This window comes from Lepidochelys olivacea, assembly GCF_965140295.1.
Source record: "Lepidochelys olivacea isolate rLepOli2 genome assembly, chromosome: 2".
NCBI classification, from domain to species: Eukaryota; Metazoa; Chordata; order Testudines; family Cheloniidae; genus Lepidochelys; species Lepidochelys olivacea.
Window position 1 is genome coordinate 21351208 of NC_140412.1, and position 23618 is coordinate 21374825.

The following is a 23618-nucleotide window of genomic DNA, read 5'->3' on the forward strand; positions in this document are numbered from 1 at the left end:
AGCCGTTGGGACTGAAGTCTGTTCAACACAAGGGGTCACAGAAGGGCTGGGAGTGGGCAGAGCCAGGCACAAATAAGCTTGTATACAGGGTGAATTAAGATGCACCAGGAAATGAGCTGACACAGTTTACATCCCTCCTGGAGCAAGAACATAAGGGAAAGAGTCATAATTCCCAGTGCTGTGCTCCTTGGTCAGCACAACTATGTACTGCCCCTTTCTAAGGGCAGACAACCAAGTACCAGTCTAGCGTTTATACTGCAGCCTCCCTTCAGGGAAGCCACCTTGCCTTTTTTATATCTTAGCAGAAAATGATACACACTAGCAATAGGAATAATAGAGCAGGATGATTTATACTTCAACATTCTGCGCTATTGCAATGCACATGTTAAAAGCACAAGTTAGAAAATTCTGTTATAGTCCCCAGAGTAACCATATCATGGGCCATTTCATGCACATGCAGTAAGTTTACTTGAATGTATATGGTGTTAAGTTACATGCCATGTTATAGGTGCTGTAAGAACAATAAATATGAATTTCTAATTACAAAACATATCAGAAAAAGAAAAATCATCTTTGTTCAGAGGTTCAGGTGGTCACCATTCCCATTTCACATGCATTGGGCCCTGCTTTTTACAGAGCACAAGAAATTTAAAACAGGTGACATTGCAGAGTTCCAGAAAGGCCACCAAAAGGGCCAGTGACATTTGAAATAGCCCCCTTCCAACATCACGTTAAAATGGCAATGAAGGAAAGCCAAGTGTTCTTAGTTACAAAAAAAAAAAAAAAGCCAATGGGATTTGCAGAGATCTAAATTCACATTTAAAATGTCCTTGGGAAAGGTGCAGTGTGAAACATGAGGGAAAGCACAAGGACACTGTGAGAGAAAGACAAATGGGGTGGGGAGCGACGATGGAGGTAGACATTACTGGCAAAGCGGAAAAGCAGGGAGAGCCAGAGCTGTCCAGGCCAGTTAAGTCTTGGGTGTATGCCAAAGAATCGTACCACTAACGTTCTGGAACACCCACAGGCTTGTACATAGTAGTGAGCCAGAAAGTCCTTTGGGACCTGGAAAGCAACAACAAAAATATTTTCACAAGCCCAGCTATTGACAGAGAGGATTGCCCTGATTCAGCTGACCAGTAGCCAACTGCAGAAGGTGATAGTGCAAGCTTGCTGTCAATATCACCAGCTCAAAGGGCTGGCAGCTCCTACAGCTGGCAGCTCCTACAATTGGCCAGAGTGCTGAAGCTGACAAAAACATCATTTCTGTAAATCCAAGAGGGACTGAAAAAAAGGACATTCCTGATTTTCAGCTACACACAGTTACCTTCTTTATTTATAAAGCTACATGTGTGGTGTTTATTCACATGATGGTGGACAATACATGATCATGGTGGAGCAGCTGCCACCAGTTGTCACAGGGTCCCTGGACGATGCTCTGGAACTGCTCCCCATGAAGCCAGTCAGGAATCTGGGGAAGTCTCCTTTCTGTGAGCAGCCTGTCTTCAGGACACAAAGCTCACCCAGCTTCCACCTTCCTGGGTCTGACCTCGGAGCATTCAGCATCCTCTGCCCCTCCATGCACTTCCCCCAGCGAGTCCGCCCAGGTGGGGTCTTGGGGAAGCCAGAGGGTCCTGCACCCCAACTCCACAGTCAGACGTGACTCTCAGCCAGCCAGTAAAACAGAAGGTTTATTAGACGACAGGAACATGGTCTAAAACAGAGTTTGCAGGTGAAGAGAACAGGACCCCTCAGCTGGGTCCATTTTGGGGGGCAGTGAGCCAGACAACCCTGTCTGCGCTTCACTCCATGTCCCAGCCAGCCCCAAACTGAAACTCCCTCCAGTCCCTCCTCCTCTGGGCTTTATCCCTTTTCTAGGCCAGGAGGTCACCTGATTCCTTTGTTCTCCAACCCTTTAGCTCTCACCTTGCAGGGGGTAAGGGCCAGGCCATCAGTTGCCAGGAAACAGGGTGTCGGTAAAAACCATTAATCTTGCCACTTTAATTATAGGCAGAGCTGGCAGCAATGCCTACAGTTAAGCATGCCTATCACTTCCCATTGTTAGCTCCTGTTTTCAGTTATTTATAACTTTGCCAAACTTTAATCATTTGGGCTGAAATTTGCCACGGGTGCTTCAGGATGAATTTTTTTGGAAAGTTTCAGCACAAATGGTTGAGTCATTTCCAAGAACACATTTAGGGAAAAACAGAATTTTTGATAATAGTTTTTTGTTTAGTATTTTACCCCACCGTTTTTTGAAGACTTCTAGTTCTTCCACATTTTAGGGCAGGAATATGACATTTGGCAGGAGGAGAGTCCTAGAGCTCCCGGAGGTGCCTTTTGCTGTCCCCATGAAATTCCACCTAGATTTGGTCAGGTGATGAAATCTCCATTTACAAATGCTCAGTAGAACTGTTTAGAGACTTGCTGCTAAAGTCTCCAAACATTTTATCTGCACTGACCTCCTATCTGCACTGAGCATGTTCCCCAGCACCACACATCTTCAGCTCCAGATATAATACTGCAGTAACAGCTGCCCCTTTAGTCAAAGACACTGATTCTCAACCTATTTACCATTGTGGGCCACATATGCAGCTCTCTCTGTGTTATGTGGGCCGCATGTACACAAAATCTATACTACGTGTATGGCTCTGAGAATGTCACATGGGCTGCAGATGTGTGCTGATTCGGCCGCAAGCTGCCCGCGTGTTGAGAACCATTGGTCTAAGAGATGAAATGCTGAGTTGGAAGCCAAGATTAGCCCAAGAATTCTAGTCTCAGCTGTTCTGATGGCTGTTAGTAATTCTGTGTACTTCACAGCCCTTCTTATTGAGCAAGGCCTCCTACCCTCACCTTGGGAATCCGACAAGCATATTTCCCTCAGTGAGGTAAGAGAGTTGCCAAAAGGTCACTTCTGGCACAGCTGGGTATAGACCCCTGTCTCACAATATGCTGACCCAAGTCAGCTGATTACGGTACACCATTATCAAAGTGCTTGATCAAGGTTTAAGGCAGGTTTGCACCAGTGGAGTGACCTAAATTGATTTTAGCATATCAGAGAACCTGATCTAGTCTGCAAATATTTCATGTAGATGTCCTGCAGTGCTTTCTACCTACTGTGGCAAATTGCCGGCACTACTTTGATGGGTCTCTCCTCTGCTTCCCTCCAAACTGCTCTCTGCTCCAACACCAATCCACTCTGCTTCAACTCCTTCCCTTGTCTGATTGAAGCGGGGGAGGGGGGGTTATCAGGTGACTGGCTTCAGGTGCTCTAAATAATTTATAGCAAACTTTCTTCCCTCTACAGGGAAAAAGGCTCCGTTCGAACCCTCTCCTGCTGCCCTCTGGCCTGGGCTTTCCTTGCTTTTTGCCCCTGCTTTAGTCCCCCGTTCCCCCCCCCAACCGGGCCAGACACTTTTTCTTCGTTTTTTTTGTGGGATTTTTTTGCTGTTTTTCTTTGCTGCCGTTCGAGTGCTGGTCGGCTGCCAGCTTGCCTGCCAGCCCCCCCACGCCTGCCCTCGGACGCTGCTATTGCTTCAGCCGCAACCCCCGGAGGAGAGGAAAGGACTGCCGACCCGCTCCCCAGAGGAGGGGAGTGGACGCCCCCAGACCCAACCGTTTTGCTGTTTGTTTGTGGACCCAGAATTAATAGTCTTCTTATCTCTGCTTGGCATTTTTGGAATGCTCCACAAAGACCGGGAGAGAAGACAGCTGACAGAGACATCGCCCGGGGAAGCTACAAATCATCATGGAGGGGGCCGTAAGACTGAGTAACTTTTGAACTGTACTCTCGTGTGGGGGGAGTTTGACTGCATTTTTACTGCGTTTGTGCGGGGCACAGGGGGTGTGGCACGGAGCTGCCCCCTGATCCATTGGTGCCCCCCCCAACACTACTACAACCGTCAAGGCCCCCCCGCTGGCAACCTGCCATCTGCCTCTAGCCTCAACTGCTTGCTTTGAATTCCATCATCCGGACCAGACACAACAGCTGACCAAACGAGACTCTTTGGATAAACGCACGTGGGTCCGCGTTGCCCACCCCCGGACTGCCCATCCCACAGTTTGCCCCTACTACCTGACCCCAACTCCTGTTTCCTTCCCCTGTCCAGTCCGACCCATTTGGCCCCCCTCACCTGCAGCCCAACAGGGAGAAGTGGTTAATCTGCTTCCCCCTCCTCCTTCTGGTGTCTCCCTGTCTCTCCCTGCTCACGATGGCGGGGAATGAGAGGGGTGAGGACTCCCTAACAACCTCAGTGGCCCCTCCCCCACCTACCCCCCTGCCCAAGTCCCCTTCCCCACCACTGCTGCCAAAACACCTGCCACCGCCCCCACTGGGGCATCGGCAGCCGGAGGCACCGGGGCGACTATTACCGCTGCTACGCCCACCGCCCCCCCAGATTCTAGGAAAGCCCCCCTGGTTAGTTGGAAAGGCCAGGGTGCAAAGAAGGGGAAGGGCCCCGCCACAACCACCAAGCCCTCCATGGCAGAGGCTGCCCCCACCGCTGTGGCCTCATCATCGACCATGGCATCCCTCCCTACTGTTCCCTCCACCAGCTCTGCGAGCGTCCCTCCCCCGGCCCCCAGGGCGTATGCCCTGGCGGAGGCACCCTTCCCCCCCCGCCTGCCGCCTCGTCATCTCGCCCACCCACCGCCTCTGCTACCATCAATAGCGGCCGAGGCCCCTTTCCCACCATGACCAGGAAGCATGGCGTCCGTTGCCTCCTGGTGCCCGTCTCGCCCCACGTGGAGACATACGTGCAGGCGTTGGTGAGGGTGGAAGGACCCACAGCTATTGTGGCGGCCTCCAAAATGTACGGGAAGGTCGTCTTTTTCTTAGCATCAGAGGCTGCCACCCAGGAGGCAGTGGAGAAGGGCCTGGCGGTGGGGGGGGGGGGTGTTTGTCCCCCTGGAGGCGCTAGAAGACCTGGGCGTCCGCCTAGTCCTGATCTCCGTCCCTCCTTTTCTCCCAATGCCGCCCTGTTACCCGCTCTCTCCACCCTGGGGAAAACCGTTTCCGTCATCAGCCCTCTCCCGTTGGGCTGCAAGGACCCCACCCTCCGTCACGTCTTTTTGTTCCGCCGGCAAGTGCAGCTTCTACTGCCGCCGCGTGACGGAGAGGCGCTCGAGGGGTCCTTCCTAGTCCCCTACCAGGGAGCCCGCTATCGGGTCTACTATTCCACAGGAGAGCCCCGGTGCTACCTCTGCCAATCAGCGGGGCATGTCCGAAGAGACTGCCCCTTGGCCCGGCGGGGAGGGGCACCAGAGACTCCCGAGACCCGGCAGGACATCGGCTCCGTCGTTGCCGGCGCCCCTGGCCGCCCAACATCTGAAACCATCTCTCCTCCTGCTCGATCCACCGCTGCTCCTGCCCGGGCCCAAGAGACACCTCCCCTACAATGCCCAGACGAGCGAGGGAGCCCCGCCCTTGCTGTTAACAATCCAGCAGAGCCTATGGAGGAGAGTGCAGCAAACATATTACCGGGCATAGGAGAGGGCCCGCCCCAAGCAGAACCGCCCCTCCCTCTCATGTTGCCTCACCGTTACCCCCCCGAGCCTCTGAACCATCGCCTCTGCCCCCCGACTCGACCCCTGCTAACCAGCCCCCAGACGATGCTATGGAGGGCTGGACCCTAGTCCAGGGAAAGTGAGGCAAGCGGAAAGCTCGAGCTCCGCTGCACCCACCCGATGCGGAGGCCCCCCGGAAGACCAGGAAGGGAGGCACTGACACTGAGCCTTCCGCTATGCCCACGAGAGAGATCCATCCGCCGGTGTCAGGAAGGGAAGACAAAATAGCACTGGAAGGCTCCATGGGAGACCCTCCCCTCCAAGACCCCTGAGGAAGCCCCTTCTGCCCGAATATAACCCAAACCGCCCGCAAACCCTGAAGCGACCATCGTAGTGGGCGCCAGAGGGGAGTCCCCCGGGGTGGCAGAAGATGACCTTTCCTCCATGTATGAGGAGATTGAGGCCCTAGGTTTGACCCCGGTCACCCAGGGAGAGAATGATCTACTGCCGGCTGGCCTCGATCTGGGCAACCTTACCCCAGTCCCCCTTTCCCCATGCTCCCTCCCCCTAACCGCCTTCCTGGGCGAGCACCCTGCAGAAGGTGGTCCACCACCTGAAGTCATGACTGCCAAATCTACCACAGAGCCTGCGCCTAGCATCACTGGGAGCCCCCTCCCCACCCCCTTAACCCTCGAATCTGTTCGGGAAGCACCCTCTCAGCTGCTTGCCTCCCGAAGCCCAGAGCCTCGCCTCTGCCCCCATCTCCACCCCTGTCCCTGCCCAATCCACCTCTTCCTGCAATGCTATTGCCGCCCCTGGGGTTATTTCTTTCCCGTTTTTTGCGGATCCCCCCCAAGGAGCAGTTTTTGCATTTTCCTGCCGCGACCCATTAGGAGCTGCAATTTTCCCTCTGCCATCCTCTTCTACCCCAAGGCTTGAGACGGACCTAATAACTTTAGCCTGTCAGATGCCCCGTCGGTGGTCTGCACCCTGCCTACCCGCCTCAGCGGACCACGAGGCTGCACCAAGAGCCCCACCAGGGAATAACCCGGAAATCGCAACCCCACCCCCCCATGAGCTGCGAAAAGCATTGCGACAGTTTTTAGAAGACATCCGTGGCTCCCGCAACAGGGTACAGCTAGCTCTCCAGCTATGGGGGGACTTTGATCACATCCTCCAGGCCACAAGGGCCCTTATAAAGGAGGGTAAAGGGAAAGGAAGGCATGGTGCCGCGGCCTACGGGCGGGCCCGCAGCTTCCGTGACGATTTACTCACTTATGGGATGGGTCACGGATTGTTGCGCGACCCGCCGGGGGCTGCAAACACCCCCGCCAACAAGGAACCCCCACCCCCCCCGCATGACGCCCCTCATTATTGCAACTTTGAACATCAGGGGCTATAGGATGGCTCTCCACAGGTCCCAGGTGCTCGCTTACCTTCGGGAAGGGGGGTACTCTGTGGTTTTCCTGCAGGAGACCCATATGGATCTGACCGCCAAGGACAGCTGGTGGCTGGAGTGGAAGGACAGGGTCTACTTCAGCCACTTCACGATTCGACAAGCTGGAGTGGCGACCCTGTTCTCCCCCAACCTATGGCCCGAGGTGCTAGGGGTCACTAAGGCCGTGCCGGGCCACCTGCTGCAGCTCCGAGTCCGTATGGAGGGGCTCGTGGTCAACCTTGTTAACATCTATGCCCCGACAACGAGCTCGAAGAGGCCGCAATTCTATCAGCGGGTGTCTGACTTCCTCGGCACCCTAGATTCTCACGAGTGCTTAGTCCTGGGAGGGGACTTTAACACCACCCTTGAGGAACAGGACCGCTCAGGGGCCGAGCTGAGCCCGGCCGCTGCGAACATTCTCCGAGAAATAGTTGAACATCACCCCCTAGTGGACGTCTGGCGTGACCACCACCCAGATGACACTTCCACGTTCACCTTTGTCTGGGTGGAGGCCCATCAGTCACACCACTCTCAGTTGGACCATATTTATTTATCCTGTTTCCATCTTTCACAGGCCCACTCCTCCAACATTCAGCCGGCCCCATTTTCCAACCATCATCTAGCCACCATAATGGCCTCCCTCCGTGCAGAGAGGTTGGGGCCGGGGCCGGCCTATTGGCACTTTAACAACAGCCTGTTGGAGGATGAGGGCTTCGTGACGTCCTTCCGGGAGTTTTGGCTGGCCTGGCGAGAGCAGTGGCGTGCCTTTCCCTCGGCGTGGCGATGGTGGGACCTAGGGAAGGTGCGCGCCAAGCTCTTCTGCCGTGACTACACTCAGGGCACCAGCCGACGGAGAAATGCGACGATAGAGCAGTTGGAACGGGAGGTCTTAGAGATGGAGAGGCGCCTGGCCGCCAACCCCGAGGACCCGTCCCTCTGCGGAGCGTGCCGGGAAAAGCGGGAGGAGCTCTGGGCCCTTGAGGACCACCGGGCCCGAGGTGCCTTCGTTCGGTCCCGCATCCGCCTCCTTCGGGAGATGGACCGCGGCTCCCGCTTCTTCTATGCCCTGGAGAAAACGAGGGGGGCCAAGAAACACGTCACCTGCCTTCTTGCGGAAGACGGCACCCCCCTCACGGATCCGGAGGAGATGTGTAGAAGTCACGGGCCCTCCAACACAAGCCTTTTCTCCCCGGATCCGACCGATCCTGGAGCTTGCGGGGTGCTCTGGGAGGAACTCTCCACAGTCAACGTGGGCGACCGAGACTGGCTAGAGCTGCCCCTCACCCTGGCCGAGTTCTCAGAAGCCCTCCGTCGCATGCCCACCAATAAATCTCCGGGCATGGACGGGCTGACCGCGGAGTTTTGCCGCGCGTTCTGGGACATCCTCGGCCCAGACCTAGTCACTGTCTGGGCTGAGTCCTTGCAGAGCGGGGTCCTCCCTCTGTTGTGCAGGCGAGCGGTGCTCGCCTTGCTGCTGAAGAAGGGGGACCTCCGCGATTTACGAAACTGGCGTCCCGTCTCACTCCTTAGCATAGATTACAAAATCGTAGCGAAAGCAATCTCACTGCGGCTAGGGTCCGTGATGGCGGACCAGACCTATACTGTCCACCCAGACCAGACCTATACTGTCCCGGGTCACAGCATTTTTGACAACCTAATTCTAGTCAGAGACCTTTTGGAACTCGGGCAAAGAGATGGTCTGTCGTTCGCCCTCCTGTCTCTTGATCAGGAGAAGGCGTTCGATAGAGTAGACCATGGGTACCTCCTGAGCACTCTGCAGGCGTTTGGATTCGGACCTCAGTTTGTGAGTTTTCTCTGGGTGCTGTATGCCTCCGCGGAGTGTTTGGTTAGGCTCAATGGACCCTGACTGAACCGGTCAGCTTCGGGCGAGGAGTGCGGCAGGGGTGCCCACTCTCGGGCCAGTTGTACACTCTGGCGATCGAGCCTTTCCTCTGTCTCCTCCGCAGGAGGATGACAGGGTTGGTGCTGCGGGAGCCGGAGCTGCGGCTGGTCCTGTCGGCGTACGCCGATGACGTACTCCTCGTGGTCCAGGACCCGGGCGACTTGGCGCGAGTGGAGGCATGCCAGGCCATCTATTCCGCAGCTTCCTCCGCCCGAGTCAACTGGGTCAAGAGCTCTGGCTTGGTGGTGGGGGACTGGCGGCAGGTAAGCTTCAGACCATCCGGTGGAGTGCGGGTCCACTGCTCTATCTCGGCGTTTACCTTTTCACCACGCACCCTTCCCCGCCGGAGCACTGGCAAAATTTAGAGGGCAGGGTGATAGAGCGGATCTGGAAATGGACGAGGCTACTCCGATGTCTCTCCCTCCAAGGGAGAGCACTGGTGCTTAACCAACTAGTCCTGTCCACGCTCTGGTACCGGCTCAACACCCTGGCCCCAGCCCCAGGTTTCCTGACCCACCTCCGGAGATTGATTATAGAGTTCTTTTGGTCAGGAATGCACTGGGCCCCTGTTGGAGTTCTTCATTTACCCCTGAAGGAAGGAGGGCAGGGCCTGAAGTGTCTGTACGCTCAGGTCCGCGTTTTCCGCCTCCAGGCCCTGCAGAGGCTCCTTTATAGTGCAAGTAGTTCGGCGTGGAGCACACTGGCGCACGCCTTCCTGCGCCGCTTCCAAGGGCTCCGATACGACTGGCAGCTCTTTTATCTTTGTCCGAGAGGTTTTCCGCGAGACCTCTCCGGGCTGCCGGTCTTCTACCAGGACCTCCTCCGGACCTGGAAACTGTTTCTAACTACCAGGTCCATGGCGGCCACCGTGGGAGCAGATCTCCTCACGGAGCCCCTGCTACACAATCCCCAACTCCGTGTGCAGGTGGCGGAGTCCCGCTCGGTGTGCCAGAGGTTGGTCCTGGCGGAAGTCACGAGGGTCGGAGACCTCCTGGACTATGACCGGAGAGACTGGCTGGATCCCCTGACGCTCGCTCAGCGCATGGGGCTCTCCAGCCCTCGTACCCCCCAGGCTCATACTTCAGGAGGTGAAGGCCGCCTTGACCCCTGCTGCTCGGGCTTATGTCAACCAAGCCTTGCGCAAGGGCGCACCCCGCCCATCCTCTACCCCAGGCCCGCCGGACCTTTCCATTGGGCCCCTACCGTGCCGATCCCAACAAACCCCTCACCCTTTCACTGCAAGCCGACTGCATGAACTGCAGCTGGTCAGTTTTCAGATTGCATCACGGAATTATTTATACACACTCACGCTTCATACCCTTCACGCCCACACCCTGGTGTTCCGCCCCGATACAAAGTGGTGGGACCTCCTGCCACCCTTGGAGGGTGAGCAACCTCGGTGGGCCAGCCTGTATTCCACCTTGGTCCCGAGGCCCGTCGGGGACATCAGTTGGCAGCTCCTTCACGGAGCTGTGAGCACGGGCGTGTTTTTGACATGGTTTACCCCCATCCCGGATACTTGCCCTTTTTGTAATGTGAGGGAAACCCTGGCGCACGTATATTTAGAGTGTGCCAGATTGCAGCCCCTTTTCCGGCTCCTCACAAATATTCTATTGAGCTTTTGGCTTCATTTCTCCCCTCACCTTTTTATCTATACACTCCCCATCCGTGGCCCCACAAAGTCGCGAGACCTCCTGGTTAACCTCCTCCTAGCCTTGGCTAAAACAGCCATTTATAAAACCAGAGAGGGGAGGTTGGCCCATGAAGCGTCCTGCGATTGTAGGGCCTTTTTCCGATCCTCAGTACATTCACGTATCCGGGCGGAGTTCCTCTGGGCGGCATCCACCGACTCCCTTGACGCCTTCGAGGAGCGGTGGGCACTGTCCGGGGTTCTCTGCTCGGTGACCCCGTCCGGTTCCCTCCGTCTGACCCTTTAATTGAGGGGAAGAGCGAGAGACGCCAGCCCCAGCCGTTGCCGCTGTGGATACCATCATTACTGTCATCTAGGAGGGGTCCTATAATACATGGGTGTCTACCCCCCCACCCCTAATCCGCCCACCCTGCAGCCGTGCCCATCTTGCCAGGCACTCTCAGGAGAGGGATAATCGGTGACACTGGGCGCGGCCCTAGGTAACTCAAGGGGGTGGAAGACCACGAGTGTCGAGGAAGCCCCACCGCTCTGGGCCCAGGCTAGCCTGAACACTTCTCCCTCCTGAAAGCTGCTGTGTTATACCTTCTGTTTGCGTTGTTTTGTTGCATAGTTTGTTTTGTTTCCTTTGGTAATTCTTGTAAGTGTTACAAATAAACTTCTTTTCTGTTTCCAAAAAAAACAAACAAACAAACAAAAAAAAAACCCACCACCTTCCCTGTTACCTTACCTAGAGAAAAGGGACCTACTTAACCTGGGGCTAATATATCTGCCTTTTATCACTCTCAAGTAGCCATCTGGCCTGACCCTGTCATAAGTAGTTCATATAATTGAGACCAGTGTTAAGACAATGTCAAGTAAAAAAAAAAATGAAGCAAATTCTGCTTTCAATTACACTGGTGTAAACACAAAGTAAATCAGTTTACATGAACAGAATTACTCTAGATTTATGCTGACATAAATGACAGAAGAATCTAGACCCATCATTTAAAAAAGTAAGCTTTTTCATCTGATACTCAAACATATTAGAGAGACAAGGTGGGTAAGGTAATATATTTTATTGAACCAACTTCCATTGGTGAAAGAGACTAGCTTTTGAACTACACAGAGCTCTTCCTGTGTAGCTTGTCTCTTTCACCAATAGAAGTTGGTCCAATAAAAGGTATTACCTTAACCACTTTGTCTCTCTAACATCCTGGGATTGACATAGCTACAACAACACTGCATACTCAGAACATATTAGTTTATTAAAATGGAAATAGGTTTTTGTAAGTTTTATGTAGTTTACATTTGCATAGCACTGAGCTAAAGCAATGAAAATACCATAGACTAGAAAAGGAGTACTTGTGACACCTTAGAGACTAACCAATTTATTTGAGCATAAGCTTTCGTGAGCTACAGCTCACTTCATCGGATGCATACTGTGGAAACTGCAGAAGACATTATATACACAGAGACCATAAAACAATACTTCCTCCCACCCCACTCTCCTGCTGGTAATAGCTTATCTAAAGTGATCACTCTCCTTGCAATGTGTATGATAATCAAGTTGGGCCATTTCCAGCACAAATCCAGGTTCTCTCACCCTCCGCCCCCCCCCACACACACAAACTCACTCTCCTGCTGGTAATAGCCCATCCAAAGTGACCACTCTCTTTACAAAGTGTATGATAATCAAGGTGGGCCACTTCCAGAACAAACCTGGATTTGTGCTGGAAATGGCCCAACTTGATTATCATACACATTGTAAGGAGAGTGATCACTTTAGATAAGCTATTACCAGCAGGAGAGTGGGGTGGGAGGAAGTATTGTTTCATGGTCTCTGTGTATATAATGTCTTCTGCAGTTTCCACAGTATGCATCCAATGAAGTGAGCTGTAGCTCACGAAAGCTTATGCTCAAATAAATTGGTTAGTCTCTAAGGTGCCACAAGTACTCCTTTTCTTTTTGCGAATACAGACTAACATGGCTGTTACTCTGAAACCATAGACAAGTTGGCTTCATGCTTATTCATAATTAGTTTCTAGCAAATTTCACTTCCAGATACTTTGCCTGCTACGGCCCCCATCGAGCCAAGCACTTGAACATGTGCTCAACTTTAAATGCTTGAGTGGTCCACTATCTTCAATGAATGCTTAAGATTTAGCACATGCTTAAATGTAGCCTCAGTCCAGAGAAAGAGTCCATATGACAGCACTATGACTGTACAGAAGAAACAGTGGAACTGACTATACATAGTTTTCCATTGTGTTTGTGTGGGTCTTTTATGCAGCAACAGAAGAGCAAAAAACATTAAAAAACAAAAGAAAGGAAAATGTGACTTTTGAACAATAAAAATTGCCAGGAGGATCAGGGGTGGGTGTAGAGCTTGACACTACTTTTAACTCTCTCTCACACACACACACACTAGATTTCAAAATAATGTGTCCCTTTAATATTCGTTTGATAGAAACTTGTTTTTACAAGTCTAAATATGTTGTCTGAACTAGCTGACAGGGACTGTCTATTTTGTCTCTTTAACAACATCAAGGACATTGCCAGTGCTATGAGACCAAACCTGCCAACGCTCACACACGCGAGTAATCTTTAATCACAACAGCAGCTTCACTGAAGTCAATGGTACTATTCACATAAGCAGAAGGTTTGCAAAATTAGTGCTTTAATATTATTCTTTACTCATATTAGAGTAGCTCTAACCAGGCTTAGTGCTGCATGCTAGATGCCACATAAATTCATAAATTGCAATAAATGTCCTGAATAATTAATAATAGTGATTTGTTTCTTTCAGTAAACATTTATGTAGGATTGAAAGAAAGTTCAGATGGATTTAAATGCACTGGGGGACTGAGCAGCAGAATGGCTAATGAAATTTTACATGACTGATGTAATGCTCATTGCCAAAACAGTCTAAGCATCTAATGTATCAGATGGACTCAAACTGTGGGCTTCTCAGAGGAAACAGCCTTAGGAGTCCTCATTCACATAGCTTGATGAGGAGCTCCCAGAGTGCAGCAGTAGTTAGGAAAGCAAAGTAATGCTCAGATGCACCAAGGAGAAAAAAAAAAGATACAAAATGTGTAATCCTGAATGTTTAAATTCTTGAATGACTCATGAAGATTTTATATGTTGTTTAGATACTGTTGTTCTTTTGCTTCTGATTACTGGGTGTAAGCAGATCTCTTTACTACAACACAATAAATAATAATACTTTGTACTTCTGTAGTATCTTCCACTGGGATTCCCAAAGTAATTCACAAACGTTAAAAAATTAGGCTCAAACCTACGAAGACCTATGCACCTGCTTAACTTTAAACTGTGCGTAGTTCCTAGTTCCACTTAGCTCAACAGAACCGGTCAAGTGAAGCAGGTGTCTTTGCAGGATTAAGGTCTTACTCCTCACAATCAGGGATTTCCCATGTACACCCTCCTGAACTCCTCCACCAGCCCTGCCCCAGTTACATGCAGTGTCAACTAGTTACATCATTGCAGTGTTGCCAGTTCAGTCATTTTTCAACCTTCCCCTGTCAAATTTGAACACCCCCTCTAATTTCAGTTCCTGGGGAAGACTCTGCTCACAATACACATTTGAAGAAGTTGAAATATTATTCTATTCTGCAGATAGGGTAACTGAATCACAGAAAAGTAAAGTGAACTTTCCAAAGGTTATACAGAAACAGATCTTCTACATCACACTTTTCCTGTACACAAGATCATCCTTCCCTACATATGGGGCCAGATTATCAGCAGGTATATATCACCACAGCTTCAAAGGAACTGCTCCTATCTCTTTCCCAGATTGCGCATTCCAATGTATAGTACAGTGTGAACTGTGCTTAAATTTCAATAAAGTTATATATTGTAAGAGATATAAAAAAAGTCTATCTAACAATGGAAAACACCCCCACTGGAATCCTATGACCAATCAGGCTACTTCAACTTGTGAAAGACTTAGCGGAGAGTAAAAGATGGATAAAACTTTGGTATGGAACTTACATGTGCAAAGAGGTTACAAGAACTTGAAATGTCTAGCCTAAAACCCTCAAGCATGTGTCCTTGTAAAGTTACAGCCCCACCCCAGTTAATTCTGAACAGAGCTAAGTGTTTGTTATTACAGAGACTGTACTGAAGAATCTTAAAGACAGATTTTGCAAAGGGCCTCAGAGGGAATAAAGTAAACTATTGCAGCTTAACCCGATATTTGTGCCGACCAGCAGCCATGTTATCTTGTCTCATGAACCTGTTATATCTCACAAGCTAAGCAGAGATGGGCTCGGTCCGTATTTGGATGAGAGATACCCTGAAGGAAATGTAGGTGCTATGGGGAAGTAGCAATTTCAATTCAGCTGGTGGCAATCACAATATGGAATTAGACAGCTCTGTATTGCTCTTGTGCCATCCTTCAGATGAGACATCAAACCAAAGCTCTGACTGCTCATGGTCATGAAAGAAACAGGGGCTCCTATTATAAAAGTAAGCACATTAACCCTACTGTCCTGTCTGAAATTCCAAACTCAGGTAACTGCACTCTTCCTATATAGGATGTCTTCTATTGTTCCAATCGGACATGGTACTTTACTTTTTCTGTCTTAAATTGTTGTGTAGTTATTGTGTGTTGTTAAGCAACTGTCATGATGCACCCAAAGAGTGGCTTCATTTCAGTGGTGGAATAAGTAATTCCTACCTCTCTTATCTACCTCACAGGGAGTTGTGAGGCTAACTAATACTTGTGAAGTGCTTGAGGTCCTCTGAAGACAGTCAAAAACAAAGGACTATTAAGATTAGTACAATCTGTTGAATATCCTGTCAGTTCATACTCCCTAGTCTGGCACCTTTTCCCATCAGCAGCTTTTTCGATTCAACAAATAGCTACACTCCCATTTCATTCAACATAAGGTCACTACTATCTATTTATATAGCTGCTAACTCCACTTCATGCAGTGTGGATACCACAGCTCCCATACGAAGAATAAAGAGCTTTTCCCAGGTTGGGTATGGATTTTTCCCAAAAAGCTATGGCAGGTCAGAGGTGAGGGCCATCACAGAGGCATGGGGAGGAGCTGGTTTCTTTCCATTTTGTTTTGTAATAATATTGCTTACACCTTGCCCACGCCTTCCCCCTCGCAAGTTATGGTGGTTGTTTTTTACTCCATTTGAACATTGACATCTGTTTCACAACTTCCACTCATGAGAAAAGAAAAAAGAAAAAAAAAAGGAAAATAGAAAAAGGAACAAAGCTGTCTGGTTTCCAACACATTCCGCGGGGAAAGGAGGGAGAACACTGCAAATGCAACTAACAAATGTAAAAAAGAAATAGTTCAGAATGTTAATCTGCAGTAATTGACACTACTTGGTTGGGGGAAGGAAGAAATGCTCAAGACCGGCATAGGATAAAAGCATTTTAGATTCATCAAAGACAATTTACACTTTAAAGATTACTAATGCACTCTGGACTTGGAAACATATGCTTGTTCTCATGTTCTTTTGCAAATCACTGCTTTATCATCTTTAAAAAAACGAAAAAAAAAAAAACCACACAGCATGAACTCATCAAAGTAACAGTCATATTTCTGTAGAAAATATGCCCGGTACATCCCTAGCATTAATGTCTTAAACTAGTTATAATACACTTATTGCTGTAAAATTAGAAGTTAGTATGTTATTGTTTTAGTTCCAGGTTCGAAGAACAGTACTGCATATAGTATAAACAGTGTGCCTGATGGTAAGTATTTGCAGAGTCAGGCCCTTAAAAGCATTTTATTCCTGAAAGTTGTCAGCAGCCTTCAGCACCAAACACCCTTTATATATCAAATTCTGCACTCAAGCACAATACGCAATGCAATGCCCTGTTGAAAAAAACTGACACAGCTTACTCTCATGTATTTCAGGATAGTACTTGGCCTTTGGTACATATGTGCAAAAAACCTAAACTGATGTCAACATCAAAACAAGATGTTCTAATAAAACCACACACACACACACACACTTCTGCTTGGTTGGGAAGAATCAGAGGGGACTGAAACTATTTTTTCAATATAGGAAATAAAACTTATTAAACCAACTCAGCTCTGACAAAAAGACTGTTTGAATAACACATCCCTTTTATGCATGAAACAATGCTGGCTAAAAAGAATAGCCCAATTCCTTGTCCAAACAAGATCCAGAATAGTTTATTACAATTGTTACTTCTCTGAGGTGCTGTCAAGGTTCTTTCCCCACTCTGAACTCTAGGGTACAGATGTGGGTACCTGCATGAAAAACCTCCTAAGCTTATTTTTACCAGCTTAGATTAAAACTTCCCAAGGTACAAACTATTTTACCTTTTGCCCCTGGACTTTATTGCTGCCACCACCAAGCGTCTAACAAATATATAACAGGGAAAGAGCCCGCTTGGAAACGTCTTCCCCCCGCTCAAAATCCTCCCAAACCCTACACCCCCTTTCCTGGGGAAGGCTTGATAAAAATCCTCACCAATTCGCATAAATGAACACAGACCCAAACCCTTGGATCTTAAGAACAATGAAAAAGCAATCAGGTTCTTAAAAGAAGAATTTTAACTGGAAAAAAAAGTAAAAGAATCACCTCTATAAAATCAGAATGGTAAATACCTTACAGGGTAATCAGATTCAAAACATAGAGAATCCCTCTAGGCAAAATCTTAAGTTTCAAAAAGACACAAAAACAGGAATATACATTCCTTTCAGCACAACTTATTTTATCAGCCATTTAAACAAAACAGAATCTAACGCATATCTAACTAGATTGCTTATTAGCCCTTTACAGGAGTTCTGACCTGCTCTGGTCCCAGCAAAAACAACACACAGACAGAGAGAACCTTTTGTTTCTCCCCCACCCCCTCCAGCTTTTAAATTATCTTGTCTCCTCATTGGTCATTTTGATCAGGTGCCAGCAAGGTTATCCTAGCTTCTTAACCCTTTACAGGTGAAAGGGTTTTTCCTCTGGCCAGGAGGGATTTAAAGGTGTTCACCCTTCCCTTTATATTTATGACAGGTGCATAAAATTTAAAGCCTACCCAAGCTGCAATTTCAGCAAAGAATCGACGCACTACTGAACATGCTGACTTCCATAATCACACCGAGTTCTGAGAGCATAAAGTAGGAGCTCTAAGGGCATATATTACTCTCCTAGAAATAGTACTTCACAGTAGTACTGTTCCATTGGAAATTAATTTTCTTTTTTTCTTCCTCAATTTGACTTTTTGATACTGTAGCCAAGGGGAGCTCGACTACACACTTGTTCATTTTATATTTTTGTAGATGTCAATCGAAAAAGGAAAAAAAGCTGTCTTTCAAGATCCTTTGTTCATTGGAACGTGCCCTATTCTGATCCAACATAGGGGAAGCACACTTCCCTTAACAATACACTTGGAAATTTAACTCTGCCCTTCACCACGTCCCACATCTTTCTCTGAACCTTTCAGAGTGATCTTCAGCCCAGCAAACCATTCCACAATCTTTAAGTGAAATATTAATGCAACTGAACATCTTACCATTACATTCAAGTCTGCAGAAAATGACCCCAAGTCAGGAATGAAATGCACAGAAAATACTTGCACAGGTGTACCATAAGCTAAATTAACAGTAACCATGTTATATTTTCATCATGTAAATGGCCTTGTGTGATAGATCAGTGTTAATAATAATAATACCTTGCTCTTATACAGGACTTTTCATCTGTAGATGTCAAAGCATTTTACAAAGGAGGTCAGTGTCATTAGCCCCATGTCACAGGTGAGGAAGCTGCAGCATACAGAATTGACATGACTTGCCCAAGATCACCCACCAGGCCAGTGGCAGAGCCAGGAATAGAACTCCTGAGTTCTAGTCCAGAGTGTTACATATAATTCATAATCACAGAATCGTAGGACTGGAAGGGACCTCGAGAGGTCATCATGTTGGATCATATTAAAGAAATTCTGTATTAAAAATCACAAATGAGTTTGATTCCCCATAGTTTCAATTCCAGGGTATTACTAATTAAGAGGTCTCTTGGTTTTTGGTACGGTTTCTCTCCCTCTGTGTGTGAAACTTGCAAGCTGCTAATTGTGTTAGTACATTCTAAGACAGAGTCTGTTCTCAAAGCAATTCACAGAGAGAGAGACTCAAAGCAATACTCTAACAACAGAAACAGCACCCAGAGACTCCCCACTCTTTTGTTGTATTAACAATTGTGATTAAAATAGAGATAGAGGATGTATGTGGATGGATGCTTGGTGTGGATAATAACTGAATGATCAGGGAGGTGCCAGCCTAAGAATCCAGTGTCCATCGGCTGAAGAAGGCGTCAAGTGGAAATAACCAGAGGACCCCCCGGAGGGCAGACTGGAATCCACCCAACAGCCTCAAGGATGGGAGAACCAAAGAACAAGATAACATCTTGGAGCCGTCAGGAATGTGCTATCTGCTGATTGATTCAGCAACAGCATGATGAAGCAATTCCCATAGACTGGCATAGGAAGAAATTCCTATAAAAATAGACTCTAAAAAGTGAGAACTTTGGGGTCTGATTCTGCAAACCAACTTCCAGGAGCATCAGATGAGCATCTGACAAGGCCCTGCTCCCTCCTCAGGTCCAGGCCACCTGGCCAGTGGCTTGGCATGAGCAACTCTAAGGCTGGTAACTATGATAACAACCTTGCAGAACCTGTGTGTGTGGGTGTGTATGTGTGTGTGTGTGTGTTTGTATGAATGAATGTGTGAATAAATATGAGATTGAATGGAATGTTATAGCTATAACTAACTGCTTACTATGATTCTTTCTGTATTCACAATAAATGTGGTATTTTGCCTTTTTCCCTTTAATAAGATCCTGCTGGTTTTTATTTTATTGGTACAACAATCTAGTCCAGTCCTCTGCACTCATGGCAGGACCAAGTATTATCTAGACCAGGAATTGGTAACCTTTGGCATGTGGCCTGTCAAGGAAATCCGTTGGCGGGCCGGGACGCTTTGTTTACCTGCAGCGTCCGCAGGTTTCGGTCGATCACAGCTCCCACTGGCCACGATTCACCGTTCCAGGCCAATGGGAGCTGTGGGAAGCGGCAGCCAGCACATCCCTCAGCCCATGCCGCTTCCCGGATGGGCCATGCACCAAAGGTTGTGGATCCCTGATCTAGGCCATTCCTGACAAGTTTTTGTCTAACCTGCTCTTAAAAATGTCCAACGATGGAGATTCCACAACCTTCCTAAGCAATTTATTCCAGTGCTTAACCACCCTGACATTTAAGATGTGTTTCCTAATATCCAACCTAAACCTCCCTTGCTGCAATTTAAGCCCACTGATTCTTAACCTATCCTCAGAGGTTAAGAAGAACAATTCTTCTCCCTCCTCCTTTTATGTACTTGAAAACTGTTATGTCCCTTCTCAGTCTTCTCTTTTTCAGACTAAACAAACCCAAGTTTTTTAATCTTCCCTCATAGGTCATGTTTTCTAGGCCTTTAATCATTTTTGTTGCTCTTCTCTGGACTTTTTCCAATTTGTCCACATCTTTCCTGAAATGTGGCACCCAGAACTGGACACAATACTCCAGCTGAGGCCTAATCAGCACAGAGTAGAGTGGAAGAATTACTTCTTGTGTCTTGCTTACAACACTCCTGCTAATACATCCCAGAATGATGTTCGCTTTTTTTTGCAACAGTGTTACACTGTTGACTCATATTTAGCTTGTGGGCCACTGTGATCTCCAGATCCCTTTCTGCAGTACTCCTTCTTAGGCAGTCATTTCCCATTTTCCCATTCATATTTCACATTGTGCAACCTCAGGGCTGTTTTAACTTGTGCTGGCAATAACTGACTGTTAGGATATAGATATTCAGGCCTGTCTGTAAAGGCCTATACTCTAAGACTTTAGGTGTATTCTTATCACTTAGCTAGTTATAGAGGTATAAAAGAAAGAATCAAAATCACTGTCTGCCAGTGTAAGGGCCTTCTCTTACTGTGACAGTCTGAGGCCCTGTTCTTAGGCTAAGGCCTTTGGCTAAGCAGCAGAGGCAGCCATAAGCTGGGAAGCGAATGGTCACATCCTCACATTCCAACCTAGTCACATTCAAATAAGGTGCTATTGGGCTGTTAGGAATACAATCCTGTCCTGATAATGCCTATCGCCTCCAGAGAAAGGGAAGTGCCTAGAAGATGGAAAAGGAAACTTAGTTTGATAGCATCCGGTCTGGCAAGAACTCACTTATCCATAGCTGGGATGTGAAATTCTCATTTCTTTGTTGTTCTATCACTGTAGTCCCCATTTCCCTACTGTTTGTCTGTATAATCTCTGTCTGGTTCTGTGATTGTTTCTGTCTGCTGTATAATTAATTTTGCTGGGTGTAAACTAATTAAGGTGGTGGGATATAATTGGTTAAATAATCATGTTACAATATGTCAGGATTGGTTAGTTAAATTTCAGTAAAATGATTGGTAAAGATATAGCGAAGCAGAACTCAAGTTTTACTATATAGTCTGCAGTCAATCAGGAAGCGTGTGGGTGGGGGAAATGGGAACAGGGAATGGGGAAATTGGAATCATGTTTAGCTAAGGGCAGGAATAGGAACTGGGACACAGGTAAGGCTCTGTGGTGTCAGAGCTGGGAAGGGGGACACTAAGGAAGGAAACTGGAATCATGCTTGCTGGAAGTTCACTCCAATCTCCATCAAATTGTTTGCACCTTTGGACTTCAGGTATTGTTGCTCTCTGTTCATGTGAGAAGGACCAGGGAAGTAAGTGGGTGAAGGAATAAGCCCCCTAACACTGACTACTAGGGGTCATTCTGAGCATCTGGGATTGCTGAAATGCCGTATTCTCTAGCACTTTCCCTCATACCCCAGCATGCCCCCTAAGTTGGGTAGAGATGGGGTGACACCAGAAGCAGAGGAATATAGGATGGGTTATACCAGTTTTACTCCAGCCATGGATTCCTGTATGCAAGGGGAATCTCTAGCTGCCTGTTTAAGCCAGCTTTTTGCTCCCTTTGCACTGCCAATGTAATGGGAATGACACACAGCTAAGAATCCTGTCCACTGTCTCTGACATGGTGGCTGGTTGAAAGGCCTCTTAAATGTGCTATAAGTTGAGCACCCAAAATCACTAGTCACTTATGAAAATATCAGAACAAATACAAAGGAGCTACATTCGAACTCAGAGTCATTTTTTAATCAGTTTAGGATTTTTTGGATTGGTCTCCCTCCCCCCACTTTCTGCACTGCTAAATCTTCTGCAAAGCTGCAGAATAGCGAACACTGACATATAATTGGCCTTCTGTGGTACAAGAACTAGAGCATTGTTTTCTTGCTATTTATATTTCCATTCGGTTTATCTTTCAAGACAGGGAAGTGATTTAAATGATAACTCCCTAAAGTAGACAGGACAGTAGAAGCTGCTACTCTCTGTAAAGAAGCTGGATTTTTATTGCTTCCAGGCCCACATATGCATGCTTAGGACCGCCTATAACGTTCAAAGGTGATAATAAACAAGATAATGTACTCTAAACAATTACTTACTGCAATTTTCCACAAGGTCAAGAGCAACATTCGTAGCAATATCCATCCCAGTGTTTATGTATGACTGGCAGTTTTTCAGAGACGATAGAGAAGAATCCACACAATTGAACGAAATCACTGAACCCCCAGGCATCTTGAAATAATTCCCTTGGAAATAACAGAAAAGGGGTTTTAGAGATAAAGCGTTTGGAAAAAGAAACAGAAGTACAAATATACAACTTAAAGTCCCAACAGCTCTAATCACATGTTGAAGAGCAGGGGTGAAATCCTGGCCCCACTGAAGTCAATGGAAGCTTTGTCATTGACTCCACTGGAGCCAAGATTTCACCCCAGATACACCAAACATCTATGGTGCAATGCAGAACAGCATTATACTGCAGAAAGTGGCTTGTGGCTTTCATATTCTCGTGCACACTGTTTCACTAAAGGTAAAATGCCCACTGATTATAAGGGCTGTTCTGACAAACAGGCAGCCCTCAGAAGAAACAGACTAACAATTGTCACTTATTTAGAGACCATCAAACAAAGGACAGGACTCTGTCCCAAGAATGCATTCACTCGTAAAATTACCCAATTCCTACACTGGAAAAGAGTGATGTGTCTCTATTACCAAAAAGGTCACAGAAGTAACGCTGCAGCTCTACCACCAGCAGCCTAGCTCTCTCACTGATTCGCTGCCTTTCCTCTGTTGGTACATTGGCTGCCAAACCAGCTCCTAAGGGACTTTTCCCACCTGTAATGGGATTGCTTGCTCCTACAGTTACGCACCATTGCTCGTCTATAAGTTAATTGTCTGTTTTCCAACCTGAAAAGTTCCAGTCTTTTTAATCTCTCCTCGTACGGAAACTGTTCCATACCCCTAATCATTTTTATTGTCCTTTTTTGTACCTTTTCCAATTCTAATATATCTTTTTTGAGATGGGGCAACTAGACCTGCATGCAGTATTCAAGATGTGCGTATATCATGGATTTATATAGAGGCATTAATATATTTTTGTCTTATTATTAAGGTTAAGATTTTGTCACAGAAATTTTTCATCAAAGTCACAGACAGATCACAGGCAATAAGCAAAAATTCACGGAAGCCAATAACCTGTTCATAGGGGAGGGGAACTGAACATTCCAAGCCCCATCAGGAGGGCAGGAGTGGCTGAGAGCTGCTTCAGCCCTCCCGCTGCAGCTGGGCTGATGCCAAAGAAGTCTCGGAGGTCCACTAAAGTTACGGAACCTGTGACCTCCATGACAGAATCATATCCTTACTTATTATCTATCCCTTTTCTAATGGTTCCCCAATTTGTGTGTCATCTGTAGGGCCCTACCAAATTCACGGCCATGAAAAACACATCACAGACCATGAAATCTGAGATCTCCCCCTGTGAAATTAGGTCTTTTTTTGTGCTTTTACCCTACACTATAAGGATTTCACAGGGGAGACCAGCGTTTCTCAAATTGGGGATCTTGACCCAAAAGAGAGTTGTGGGGGGGTTGCAAGGTTATTTTAGGGGTGTCACGGTATTACCACCCTTATTTCGGTGCTGCCTTCAGAACTGGACAACCAGAGAGCGACGGCTATTACCAGGCGCACAGCTCTGAAGGCAGCGCCCGGCCAACAGCGGC

The 23618-nt window shown here is 47.8% G+C and overlaps 1 protein-coding gene across 1 annotated transcript in view; it reads right to left on the minus strand.

The window, feature by feature from the left end:
* The window catches only part of NSMCE2 (NSE2 (MMS21) homolog, SMC5-SMC6 complex SUMO ligase), a 183366-nt gene that overhangs the window by 157800 nt on the left and 1948 nt on the right, over positions 1 to 23618 (minus strand). Inside the window, 1 exon segment of the mRNA XM_084619530.1 lies at positions 22002 to 22148. Within this exon segment, the coding sequence (XP_084475656.1) occupies positions 22002 to 22148 (147 nt within the window).